Source organism: Pan troglodytes, chromosome 9, assembly GCF_028858775.2.
Source record: "Pan troglodytes isolate AG18354 chromosome 9, NHGRI_mPanTro3-v2.0_pri, whole genome shotgun sequence".
NCBI lineage: Eukaryota > Metazoa > Chordata > Mammalia > Primates > Hominidae > Pan > Pan troglodytes.
This window is the reverse complement of record NC_072407.2, coordinates 101918145-101932040: the sequence shown is the minus strand read 5'-3', so window position 1 is coordinate 101932040 and position 13896 is coordinate 101918145. Positions and strand designations below refer to the sequence as shown.

General features: G+C 33.4%; 1 protein-coding gene across 1 annotated transcript in view; it reads right to left on the bottom strand.

Annotated features, from left to right (window-relative positions):
- Positions 1 to 13896, bottom strand: part of CNTN5 (contactin 5) — a 1335093-nt gene that overhangs the window by 505704 nt on the left and 815493 nt on the right. The window contains exons 5-6 of the mRNA XM_024347391.2: positions 4955 to 5078; positions 4675 to 4850 (exon numbers count right to left, since the gene is read on the bottom strand). Coding sequence (XP_024203159.1) covers positions 4675 to 4850; positions 4955 to 5078 — 300 coding nt within the window. The remainder of the gene's footprint in view (positions 1 to 4674; positions 4851 to 4954; positions 5079 to 13896) is intronic.

Sequence of the window (13896 nt, the reverse complement as noted above, 5' to 3'; positions counted from 1 at the left end):
ACATCAAAATTACTATAAACCCAAAATTCCAGATCTGGAAAGAAACTCAATGTCTCCTAAACTGTTAAACTTCTGTAAGGAAAATTAAATAAGTGGTTTTAAACTAAATCTGAACAATGAGAAGAAATGCAGAACACTATGATTGCATGCTTATTTTCATTACTAATATTAATTTTTGTTACATAGGTGTTAATAAATTCTAAAATGATGACTGAGGAAGCAAGCATGTAAGATTTTTAAAAAGTTTCCAATTTAATTAAAGTTTAGAAGAAGAACTTCTGAAATCAAATTGGCTAAGTCAAAAAAGAAATCCAATACACATTTATACTGGAATAGGAAAAGATTGAGTACTATTAGGGTTAAATTAGGGTTATCATCTGAAAAATGAATTTACATTTTACAACATGAACAAATTGTATGTTGGTTATGAGGATAAAATGAGTTAATGTATTTGAAACAGAGCATCGTCTGCAACAAAAGCATTCAGTAAATACAAGCTGTCAATGTGAGCTTGAGACATTCAAAACCTATTTTTAAAAAATATTTTTTACTATCTTGTTTAGCAATAATGTTATCCTACCTACCACCAGAACTTACTTGGTGCTATCTAATACGCACCTGCAGCACCTAGATCTTAGTCTCTATGACATTATAGTCTTTGAAAAGCAGGTAAATCTATGCCTGACAAGGGGTTGGGAGCAGGAAGGCAAGCTGTTATTAGTGGAAAGGCAGAACATTTTAAAATATATTTCTGGTTAATAAGAGTACTCCTAGCATTAAGGGAGTGTCAGTATACTAATTATGCATATGTGTATATATATACTAATTATGCATATATATATATATATGTTGAATCTGCAAAAAGCCGTGTGACTTTAATGATACTAAAAATCAAAGTTTTCTTTGAAAATATGTAATTTTCATGCAAAAGAAAGAAAACTTCAATGACATATCTTTACATTTTATTATATTTAATATTTATCTTATCACAATAAATATGTATAATAATTGTTAGTATATGGATAATTTGGTATTATGTTAGTATATGGATAACTTAATTCTTCACTTAAGTATATACCTATTATAAAATACAAATTAGTACCTTTTTTATGAATATAATTAGGAGAGCCCCATCCTATGTTTATTAAACACTGTTCAACAAGTTTTAGAATCACATAATTTCAAGCAAAGTTGTCAAATTTTAAAAGGCAAAAAGTAAAAGGTGAAGATTTAGAAAGTATCATTGATATAACAATAATAATGGTTAAACACCAAAGTGAACTGGTCTGTTAAACAGATCTCGAATTTGCAAGAGGCAGTCAAAACTCATTTGGTTGGTACCTCAAAAATAGACTTTGAATTGGGTAATAAAGTCCTCCTTCATGTTTGACTTTAGAAGATCCTGATAGCAGTAGCCCAGCATAAAAATAATCTAAAAATGTATTTTACAACATATGATAAAATTAATGTGTAAAAGGTAAAAATAAGTATTCAATAAAACTATTACAAACTGAGTAACATATGCAAATATGCCTCAAGAATAGGTACAAGGTGGAATTATAAGTACTGTATTAGTGAAAAGTTTTGCAATCATTTTGACGATTTATAAATTTAGTCTGATTTTAAAACATTTAATAAATTTAAGACTCATTCAATATTTAATAAATGTTTAACAAAATTGAATTAAATATGCTTTAATCATTATCTCAGTCGATTAAATATATTAATTTTGAAATATTAGTTGTATAATGAATATTTATATTTTTAGATAAATAAAGCCTGGTAGATATAAAATATTTCAGCTTTAAAATGTGACAAAAGTAATAAGCATTCCTCCACAAAAATCCTTTCAGACATTAAACACTCCAGCAACAGTGAGTATATTCTATTAAATATATTGACCTACAAGCCTGGTCTTCAGAAAATCACAATATAAAGGAAAGCTGCCAACCAAATTTTTTGTTTGTTTTGTTTTGTTTTGAGAAGGAGTCTCGCTTTGTCGCCCAGGCTGGAATGCAGTGGTGTGATCTCGGCTCACTGCAAGCTCCGCCTCCCGGGTTCAAGCGACCTCCCGCCTCAGTCTCCCTAGTAGCTGGCACTACAGGCATGTGCCACCAGGCCCAGATAATTTTTTGTATTTTTAGTAGAGATGGGTTTCACCGTGTTCGCCAGGATGGTCTCGAACTCCTGAACTCGTGATCCGCCCGCCTCGGCTGCCCAAAATGCTGGGATTATGGGCGTGAGCCACCACGCCCAGCCTGCGGACTAACTTTTCAGGTTTCACCTTGCCTTTGTGTTCTTTCACTTCATTTCAGAAACCCCTTTTCTTTTTTCTCCCCAGCTTCCTACCTCATTTTCTCTCCCTAATCTCTGAACGATTCTGAGTCCCCGAATCCTATAGCACCCAAACTCCCATCCAGGTATACTGGTAGGTTAATCAAATCTTCATCTTTTCTCCCTACTGCCCATATTTGCATTTATTTTCAAAGATACACTGGAAAAATAGATGAAGCTACATCTATGGGACTTCATTGTTTCAATATCATAGGAATAAGCATAATGGCATCTAGGTGGAGAAACAATTGTGAGGCAGAATTGGTCTTCCCTGGGTAACTGTCTGCTTTAACCAGGTACCTTGTGGGTTTTTATGCGTATGTAGCCAATGACCTGAGTTTGGTGGAAAGTGGAGAGGGGCAGAGTCATAAGGTGCTACCACTGAATACCTATGTAAGCCCATAATGCTTAAGTTAAAAATAAGCAGATACTGCTCTAAATCAAGTTGAAGACAGCTTCATGCTAAATAGGTAAGATACTTTAGATAAATAGTATTTCCCATGCCTGGTCATTGAATTGTAAACGCTGCTGCCAAAGTCATCACTTCAGATGAGTGTATTTGACAACTGTGTTTGGTCTTTCCAGAAAACCTAGGACAGTCATATGGATATGTAAAATAAATAGCTTTCTGCTCTAAACGCATGCAGAAAAAAGTTGGCATAATTTCCTTCCACAAAGGGAAAAACAATTGACATACAGGCTGTAGCTAACTGGTATACCTTGTATCAGATACTGTAGACCAAACTGTAAGGTATCAGCCACTAATATTTGTATAGCATATTTTCTGGATATTCTGCATCTATCTTGAAAAGATTACTGAATAAAGGAGCTATTATGAGGGTTATTTATGTAGTTTATTAGGTTACTTAATTGTGCATAATGTAAAGTACTAGGTTCTGTGATACACCACATAATATTTTCCAAAATAAAAAAGAATCTATTTAGGCTGCTATCTTGGTGTCTTTGGCCTATGTAAATGTACCTATCTGAATTCCTTAGGCAAATCTACTTTAAAATATGATATTTACATTTTTCTAGGACCTATCTCGGTACTCTTCAAACTGTATTTATTATCAATTCTTTATTCTTTCCTTTTCTATTTCACACTTCTTTAATAGGGTGTCTGAATTCTGGGTTAATTAGAAATGATACCTGGGAAAGATTACATAGAGAAATATCAATTATTACATTCTTCCAGGTGTAATTTTAATTTAAAAATCATTTCATGATCTTTTATGTAGCCACTACAATTACACTTTAATTATTAATATAAAGATTCCTGGTCTTTCTCAGTATTTTTTAGAGATTCTATCCTCAAGAACTTAATTTCAAGTAGGATTACTTATTAAGGAATAATAATAAAATGTTTTACCTATTAGCCTATTTTTAATTTATTGTAAGCTCTCATTATAAGTAAAATAATTTCAAGAGTTTTTAAGAATATATTTAGTTAATTATATATATACACTTTTTTTTTTTTTTTTTTTTTTGAGACAGAGTCTCACTCTGTCGCCCAGGCTGGAGTGTGGTGGCGCAATCTCGGCTCACTACAACCACCACCTCCCAGGTTCAAGCAATTCTCCTGCCTCAGCCTCCCAAGTAGCTGTGTCTACAGGCACCTGCTGCCTCACCTGGCTAATTTTCATTTAATCAGGTGTATTATCTACTTTAGAAATGTTTATATTCGTGTGTGTGTGTGTGTGTGTGTGTGTGTGTGTGTGTGTGTCTATGTCAGTATAGCCACATACAATATCTTTTTTGCAATAGAAAAACTGGGACATCTAGGAGATACAGTCAAAATCTAAAATATTAGCATTTCAGAGGTATTTTTTGTTACCTGGCTATAAGCAGAAGTTTTAGAATATGCTATCTTATATTCTTAGAAATCCATAGCAAATGGTGACTATAGTAGTTAGTAGAATTATAGATATTTTAAAAAGGAGATGGAGAGAATCGGATTTCAAAAGACATTTGGATTATCATTTTTTTTCTCATAGAAAGCTTAATTTGAACTCAAAGACTTGAAAATAACACACAAAAAGTGGTGGGTTTCAAAATAGATTGTTATGAATTCTAAAACTTTATCTACTTTCATGAAAAGGACTTTAACCTGTCAGGCTAGTATATCAAGTTTATTCTGAGGACAGCAAATCTTTTAGAAAATTTCAAAATATCCCAAGAAGAAATGAATTGTTTCCATAATTCTAATTCTTCTCATGGTTTTACCACATTTAAAAATTTGAGATCTTAGGTTTTTCTTTCCTGAACTAAATTTTAAAAATCCATACTGTATATATACATTATATACATATATATAGAAAAATCATATATTTTACTCACAGGCAAACTGCAGTGTAGCTTCTCTACTAAGAATACTCCCCAAAGTGTTGGTTGCTAGACACTGATAATGACCAGAATCCTTTACTTCACTTGGATTGCTTATAATGAAGGTGCCATCTATCAAACTGTAGCGATAATCACTTTCCAGATCTATTTCTGTTCCATTTCGAAGCCATCTTAGGAAAAAATCAGAAGACAAATATGTATAATCCTCCCTGAGAGTGTCAGAATATCATTGATGGAAAGTTTTTAAGAAAAATGATTAACAGTGAATTCCTACCTGTAACTGGGAACTGGATTGCCACGAACTTCACAATTCAATGCTACCTTCTTTTCATCAGAATCAGTTGGAAAAATAATATCATCTGGTTCTTGCACAAAAACTGGCCCATAGTCCACACTTTCTGTAAAGACAAAACAGACACATTTTAAATTTCCTTAAACTAGCAAGGTATTTTGTGTTTTTTTCTTTTCCATCTTACTTATATTCAAAATTCTTGCTCTTTTCTTGTAATCAACAGGTAAATTCCCAAAAGAAGGAATAGCTAGAAAACTGCATTATTTTATTAAATTGTAAAGAACCAAATATCAAAAGAAGACATTTATGCAGCCAAAAAACACATGAAAAAATGCTCATCATCACTGGCCATCAGAGAAATGCAAATCAAAACCACTATGAGATATCATCTCACACCAGTTAGAATGGCAATCATTCAAAAGTCAGGAAACAACAGGTGCTGGAGAGGATGTGGAGAAATAGGAACACTTTTACACTGTTGGTGGGACTGAAAACTAGTTCAACCATTGTGGAAGTCAGTGTGGCGATTCCTCAGGGATCTAGAACTAGAAATACCATTTGACCCAGCCATCCCATTACTGGGTATATACCCAAATGACTATAAATCATGCTGCTATAAAGACACATGCACACGTATGTTTATTGCGGCATTATTCACAATAGCAAAGACTTGGAACCAACCCAAATGTCCAACAATGATAGACTGGATTAAGAAAATGTGGCACATATACACCATGGAATACTATGCAGCCATAAAAAATGATGAGTTCATATCCTTTGTAGGGACATGGATGAAATTGGAAACCATCATTCTCAGTAAACTATCGCAAGAACAAAAAACCAAACACTGCATATTCTCACTCATAGGTGGGAATTGAACAATGAGATCACATGGACACAGGAAGGGGAATATCACACTCTGGGGACTGTGGTGGGGAGAGGGGAGGGGGGAGGAATAGCATTGGGAGATATACCTAATGCTAGATGACGAGTTAGTGGGTGCAGCGCAGCAGCATGGCACATGTATACATATGTAACTAACCTGCACAATGTGCACATGTACCCTAAAACTTAAAGTATAATAAAAAAGAAAAAAAAAAGAACCAAATATAATTTTTAATCAACTAAAAATGCTGTTAAACGTGTAATACATAAAAAACAAACATCTCAGACATTTATATTTTAAATATATATCTTTGTTTTCATTTTTCAAAATCAGACTGAAGGATAATAATATTAAGCATAAACAGTATCTTAAAAAACCTGAAAGTTTGTAAAATTCTTAGAATGTTAAAAATAATACACACGCAAAAGTAATATATTAATATTGTGTCACTACTTAGGTGCTACAGGTATGAAAATATTAGTCCTCTTGCATTTTTTTATATTCTTCATTAATTCACTGAAGCACTACATTTAGTGCTAACAATTCTGGGGTGTAAAAAAATGATGTAACATGCATAAAGGTATTTTCATGGAATAAATAAGACATGCTTTCAAAAAAAGACAACTTAATTAAAATGGCAAAACTTTATACAACTAAATAGTCAATAAGATCAGAAGACAAAAGGCATAAAAGGAAGTGGAGGCCAGTGGGAAGATGATCACATAAATTTATTGCCTACTATATACCAGACACTCGATTCTATTTTAGTTAGCTAATACTCAGAGAAATTCTGTGTGTGATAAAAGTAATTTGAAGCTAATGAAAATTTCATGAAGAAAGTGAAACTAAAAATGCACTTCAAACGTCAACTTGGACTTGAGTTTTAGACTAAGTCAGCCGGAGAAATGATGAGCAAATGTACAGAGGATAATACAAGTTATGTTAGCCCACAGTTATGTAAGCATTCAGAGCATCGTGTGCGTATCTAAGATCTATAGCATAGTGAATTGTGAATTTGTGAAAAAGTAAAGCTTTTTTGGCTTAATTTTCATTGATCATGAATTTGATCACATAATAGCCCTAGATCAGGTTTCTCAGTCTCTGTACCATTGATGTTTTGGGACAGATCTTTCTGTTGAGGCGGGGCTGTCCTGTGCATTGTAGAATGGTTAGCAGCACCCCTGGCCTCTACCCACTAGATTCCAGTAGCATCTCTCTCCAATGTGTAATAATAAAAAAGGTATCCAGACATTGTTATATGTGCTCTAGGATCAAAATGACCCTTGTTAAAAACTACTGCTATAGATAAAGAGAAATTATTTCAGTAAAGACATAGTTCCAATATGTGTATTAAACAGAAGTTTATATCTTTTGCAGATAATCACAAAAAAAATTAAGAAAAAAAGTATAAAACTAAATGTTCCAGGAAATTTGAGCTAAAAAAAAATTCTGGGAAAAGATGTACACCTTATATTTAGAAGAACAAATTTGGAGTAAAATGATTTGCTTTCTTTAAATATATTTCTTTAAATATTTTGTCTTGGCGAAGTAAAACAAAAGTTTTCACAGTATTCTAAACCAAATAAAAATTGAGCACTCACTATGAGCATGTACTGACGAGTATTTTCTTTGAATCCTAGATAACCTAGATGCAAGTTTTTTGTTTGTTTGTTTTTGAGAGAGTCTCACTCCCACTCTGTCTAGAGAGCAGTGGCACAATCTTGGCTCACTGCAACCTCTGCCTCCTGGGTTCAAGCAATTATCCTGCCACAGCCACCTGAGTAGCTGCAATTACAGCCACCATGCCTAGCTAATTTTTGTATTTTTAGTAGAGATAGGTTTTTGCCATGTTGGCCAGGCTGGTCCTCAAGTAATCCGCCCGCCTAGGCCTCCCAAAGTGCTGGGATTGCAGGAGTGAACCACCTCGACTGGCCTAGCTGCAGTTATTTTAAGCTACAGCAAAATATTACACCAAAATAACCAGAATATGTCTCACTGTACCAAATTATATTGCTGTCAATTAAAACTTTTATTCAATAAGGAAAAGAAAAATAAATGATTTAATAAATAACTAGAGAAAATTGTCAAAATTTTGTATTTGTTGTTGCATTATGAGTTTATAAAAAATTGGAAAACTTTTATAAATTTTTATAAATCACAACTTTTATAAATCAAATTTTAAGAACATGCAGAATTATGTTGTGAAAAACCCTTTCTGATCTTTACACATTAAAACTATGACTTAAACATTAAAAATAAAATTGCATAAAATTCACATAAAGTAAGTGTTATATCTTTATATAATAGACAATTCTTGAGCTTTAGAGTTGGACACATGTAAGTTCAAATTCTAGTAGTAGTATTTTTTAGCCACGAACCAAACATCTTTGATTATCTGCTACTCACGTATTATTTGTGGATAGTAATGCCTACTTTACAGTATTAGTAGGAATATCAGTTGTCATTAACATTTGGAAATACCTTGTATATTGCAAGCACTGAATAAATTGTGATTAATAACTAATATTTACTTGTAGTATAATTACTATATGCCAGACATTATGCTGAATACTGTTCATGCATAATATCACAAAACACTCACAATCACCATTGGCAATAATTAGTCCTTTTATCTTAGAGATGACAAAACTGAGACAGAAAACAATTAGCTAAATCTACAAAGGAAATACTCGGGCGTGGTGGCTTACACCTGTACTTTCACCACTTTGGGAGGCTGAGGTGGGTGCATCATCTGAGATCAGTAGTTTGAGACCAGCCTGGCCAACACGGTGAAACCCTATCTGTACTAAACATACAAAATTAGCTGGGCGTGATGGTGCGTGGTGGTGCATGCCTGTAATTCCAGCTATTTCGGAGGCTGAGGCAGGAGAATCGCTTGAACAACAGAGGTGGAAGTTGCAGCGAGCTGAGATCGCTCCACTGCACTCCTGTCTGGGCAACAAGAGTGGAACTTCATAAAAAAATATATATATATATATATATATGTGTGTGTATATGTATATATGTGCATATATGTGTATGTGTATATATATATATACATACACACACATATATATACACACACGTATATATATATATATATACACACACACACACACACACACATATATATATATATGTCAAACCTGGAATATAAATCTAAGGCTGTTGCCTTGAAACTGCTTACTACTACCATGACTATTATTTCTTCTTATTTTTCATTCTTCTCATTCTCTTCCTCCTTCTTCATTCTTCTTCATTCTCCTCCTCCTCTTCTGCTGATGCTGCTTCTGCTGCTTCTTTTCCTCCTTCTCCCCCTTTTTCTCACTCTTATTATTATACTTATGTACTAACATTTATAAAGCATGATTTTATATATGTATATATGTTATCTAATTATCTGAGGTCAGTATCATAGTCATTTCTAATTGCAAGGTGAAAACTCTAAGGTTCTTAGAGGAGAGTCCTGCAAAGTTAGCCGTATAAGAAGACAGTTGACTTTAAACTTCTCTGGTTCCAAATTTTATGTTCTGAAAATTGTGAAAACAGGATAAGAGAAATAAAATATGGTCTGGCTGGGGAAAACTAGAGAAGTAAGATTTGGTAAATTATAGGCTAAATAATAAGGGACTAATCTGAACATATATTTTATTATTATTGTCCATACTTTGTAAGACATCTCTTTGCTGTTCATTGTTAGTTCACAAAGCACCTTAGCCCTATTCAGTGACTCCATCATTTTTGTTGCTGTTAAGCCAGTGCATCAACACAAATGACAGTAAACAGAAATGTGAAAAAAAAGTAAAGTATTTCAAATGCCAAGTTAAACAGTGGCTCCCTTCCCTTCCTTTTTCATCTTAGAAGTAAAATTCATGTTAAGGTGGGTGGGGGGGGGGAACATGTCTATGTACAGCTTCCCAGTCCCCAGTAAAGATAATCAGTGATGTTTCTATTACAAAGAGATTATAGATATACTGAGATAGATTTTTTATTCATTCTGCTGTAGTAGTGAATTTTATCTTCCGGTCATAATGATCCATTGTTTAAATCTGTATACTTACATTCTGCACTCTTTTGCTTGATGGACTCTATAACTTGTTGGAGATAACACTTCAAATGCTGTATAATAGCAAATGATCACAAAGATCTTGATAGCCAATTAATTAAACTCTTTAATCAAGTAGAAGCTTTCGACACATTTGTGTAATGGGCAGATGTCATCACACCCAATGTTAATGTCTCATAAGAGCAGTGGTGTTGTGTGGTTTTTTCTCTATCAGATCTCTTATTAACAAACTGCTAGATATCTGTAGTTGGCCGAACCTACAATGTCAGTGATTATTGTCTGTGAAATGCCAGGGTCATACTCAAGAGGGTTTTTTCTTAGAAAAGAATTGTTTCAATTTGGAAATAATCTGTTTATTCTCTGCTACAAAGAATGATGAACTTCTCTAGTATACTTCTTAAACTTTCTCAATTTTGCTTGATAAGCATATTTTACAAAGTTTCTTATTCATAGTTCTTATTATGAGACTAGATACTTATGTATCTTCCCATGGTTTTTCCATTTCTAAGTTCCTTATTTTTTGCCAAAAAGAAGCTCTTGTATGCTGTATTCCTTTTTGCATAGTAAAGAACGTATGTATTTTGTCTTTATCATTAAGAGACAACTTGTCAGGTATCAAATTACATGTTCACTACTAATTTCACTAACGATTTTGTGTGTATTTTTCCACCTTCTGGTAACATTGGACATTACCATGGTGAAGTAGTCTGACTCCGGCCTAAGTGTCATCATTTTTAAGTGACCGGATTTTATGCATGGACACCCACAGGACTCTTTACCCACCCGTGAATATCAATAATTTTGGGGGATATGTCTTTGTGTAGTCATCTTGTACAATTTTTTTTTCTGTGACTCAGTTGGCCTTTTTAACTTTCAGTCTTATGACTTTCTTTTTCAGGAAAATTTATTTCTCATTTGCTCTATTCCCCTCATACCAGTTAGGCATACCTTGTTTTTCTTTAAAAAGAAAAAAAAGTTCTCTCCATTAACTGTGTAATGGTTTCATATCTTCTTTTTTATTTGACTTTGTTGAGTTTGGTTGCTATATTACTATCTAATTAGGTGCAAATATATTACTACTACTAAGAGTTTCAATGCTTTAATCATTTTTTCTCTCTTCCATTTGTTTCCCAGGCTCCAAAACTTACATATCATATTCTATTATCTTATATCTACTTTGGTTTCTTGTATTGCTTCTTTTAACTGTTCTTAGTAATGGGATCATCCATAATATCTAAATGCATAGATGTTATATGTCTGTAGTAACGCTATTTCCTTTTTAGGACTTCTACGTGGTTCACAGGGAAAATCCTTAGGTTAGGAGTTTGACTATAATCTGATGGTTTCTCAGTCTCTTGCCTCCTTCCCTCTGCCTCAACTTCAATGGTCCTCCCATACAAAAACTTAGATTGAAAAAAATATATATATATAAAACGCTTGTCATAGTAGTTCTTATTTCACTGCCTCCTTCGAAATGTTCTGAAGTATCCTGAGTCATTTGTCCACTTTCACACAGACTTCACCCGATTATTTTACATTTATTAATGAACAATTGAGTACACACTTCTTTTAAGGGCTGGTGACTTACCATTAGGTAAACTGATATTTGTCTTGAAGTCTGACGACAAAGGCAATTGTTGGATATTTCTTTCCTCATTATTTTCAAGTCTTTTTTCCTTGTTTCAATGAAGGTAACCTTTTCATGCCTCCTTTTTAATCTTGTTTGTTTTAATTGTATTTCAAAATAATGATATAAAGTAAACATGCCTTTTATATCATCTTTAGACCGATTAACTTGTGAAGAATTTTTCCAGACCTACTTGGGTTAGTTTAAAAGATATGTCCACAACTTCTTTGATAACCCTCCCTTCAAGGAGTTGAGCTAATTTCTTTCCCCGTGAGTGTCAGCTTGACTTAATGACTTATTTCTAGCTAAAAGCAAAAGGCATACTATATTACTTCTAATACTAAGTAATGCAACTTCCTTCTGGGGTACACTTTCCTCATGGGTCACTCCCTCAAGAAGAAGACCATTGCATATCCAAAGGAAATTTTTTCAGGCTGTGGAGAGGCCGACATGGTAAGGAACTGAAATACCTGGCTTGGCCAAAAGGCAGCAAAAAACTGAGGCCTACCAACAATCACATAGGTGAATTTTTAAGTGGATCCTCCCTTTGTAGAGTTTTCAAATGAGAATGGAGCTATAACTGACAGCATGACTGCAGCCTCATGAAAGACCTAGAGCCAGAACCTCCCAGCTAAGGTACTCAGATTTCAGACTTGAAGAGAAAATGCTTGATTGTTGTTTTAAGTTGCTAAGTTTTGAGGATTTTTTAAATATAGGAATAGGTAACTAATAAACCATTTTTCCTCTCCCTATATTAATTGTAAGAAAATTATTTTAAAAATAAAAGATGAAAAAACAAAAAATAAGAGATAAAAGTATCATTTACAAAGAGTGATACTGGAGAAAATAAAAATACTTGATAGATGTTTGATTTTTATGCTATCATAGAGCCATAAGCTTTCAGAATTGGAAGAAGAACCATTCGTTTCAGGCATCATTTCTAAAAATATCTGTGGGATCTATATCCAGTCTTAGCTTGGTTACATCCAGTAATACATGAGGTCGTAACAGATTATTGTCTGAAAATAAAGTTCATCTTAAAATTAAAACCGTAAATTTGTATCCTAGATGAGGACAGTTTTTCACCCAATTCTACTCCATAATAGACATACTTTACTCAAGATTTTCTGGTAATTACATTTACCTGCATGTTAATATAACTATTTAACTTATAGAAATTGACATATTTTCTGTATTTTATAAACTTCATATTTTAAGATTAAAATTTGAAGTTTCTACTAAGAATACCCTAAGTCCCTCTAATAAAATATTATGAAAAATGAGAAATTAACAAAAATGAAGTTTTTTTACTTTTAGCTTTTACTAAAACAAAGCTGTTTCTATATAACCCATAGAACCGACCTTAAATAATTATAATGATAATCACTCAATAAAGAAGTATTTCCTAAGAGCCCACTTTATACTTGATGTTAAAATTATCATAGTGTAATTTTAATGTCATCATTATCACATGTGATATTTGATAGGTTTTTTTTTTTTTTTACTCATGTGTGGCAAGTACTGGCTAGATGCTCCCTAATCCCATTTCCTTTTCCTAGGAACACTGGGACACTTTCTTGGCCTTTTTTAGGTTTGACATGGGGCCATGTGACTTAGTTCTAGACTGAAATGTATGTAAAACACAGGACTAGATACAAAAAAAGTCATGCACAATCTTTTATCCTCTCTTATTTGTCAGTTTTCTTAAGGCAAAGGAGCAGAAGATGCCAGTAAGGCTTTAATAGATATCAAAGATATTAGATCAACTGAAAGTGGTTCCAAAACTTTCCATATGGAGAGCACTTCATTCAACAACTAAGCAGAATGTGATGTGAATACAAAAGAAACATGTTATTGTGTTAAGAAGTAATTTGTTATAGTGTCCAGAGTTTCTGATGTTGGCTAATATTACATTAAAATAAAATCATTTTAAACTATTAAAGAAGATGTAATTTCATTAAGAAACAAAGTTCATCGAACTGTATATCATCATTGTCAGAAGCATTTGAAACAGAGCAACTCCATCGTGAATAGAGGCTGGGAAAAATGAGGCTGAGACCTACTGAGCTGCATTCCCAGATGGTTAAGACATTCTCAGGCACAAATAAGACAGGAGGTAAGCACAGGATACAAGTCATAAAGCCTTGCTGATAAAACAGGCTAAAGTAAAGCAGCCAGCCAAAATCCACCAAAACAAAAACAGCCACGAGAGTGACTTCTGGTCATCCTCACTGCTACACTCCCACCAGCACCATGACAGTTTACAAATGCCATGGCAAAGTCAGGAATTTACCCTATATGGTCTAAAAAGGAGAGTCATGAACCACAATGTGATACCATCTCAC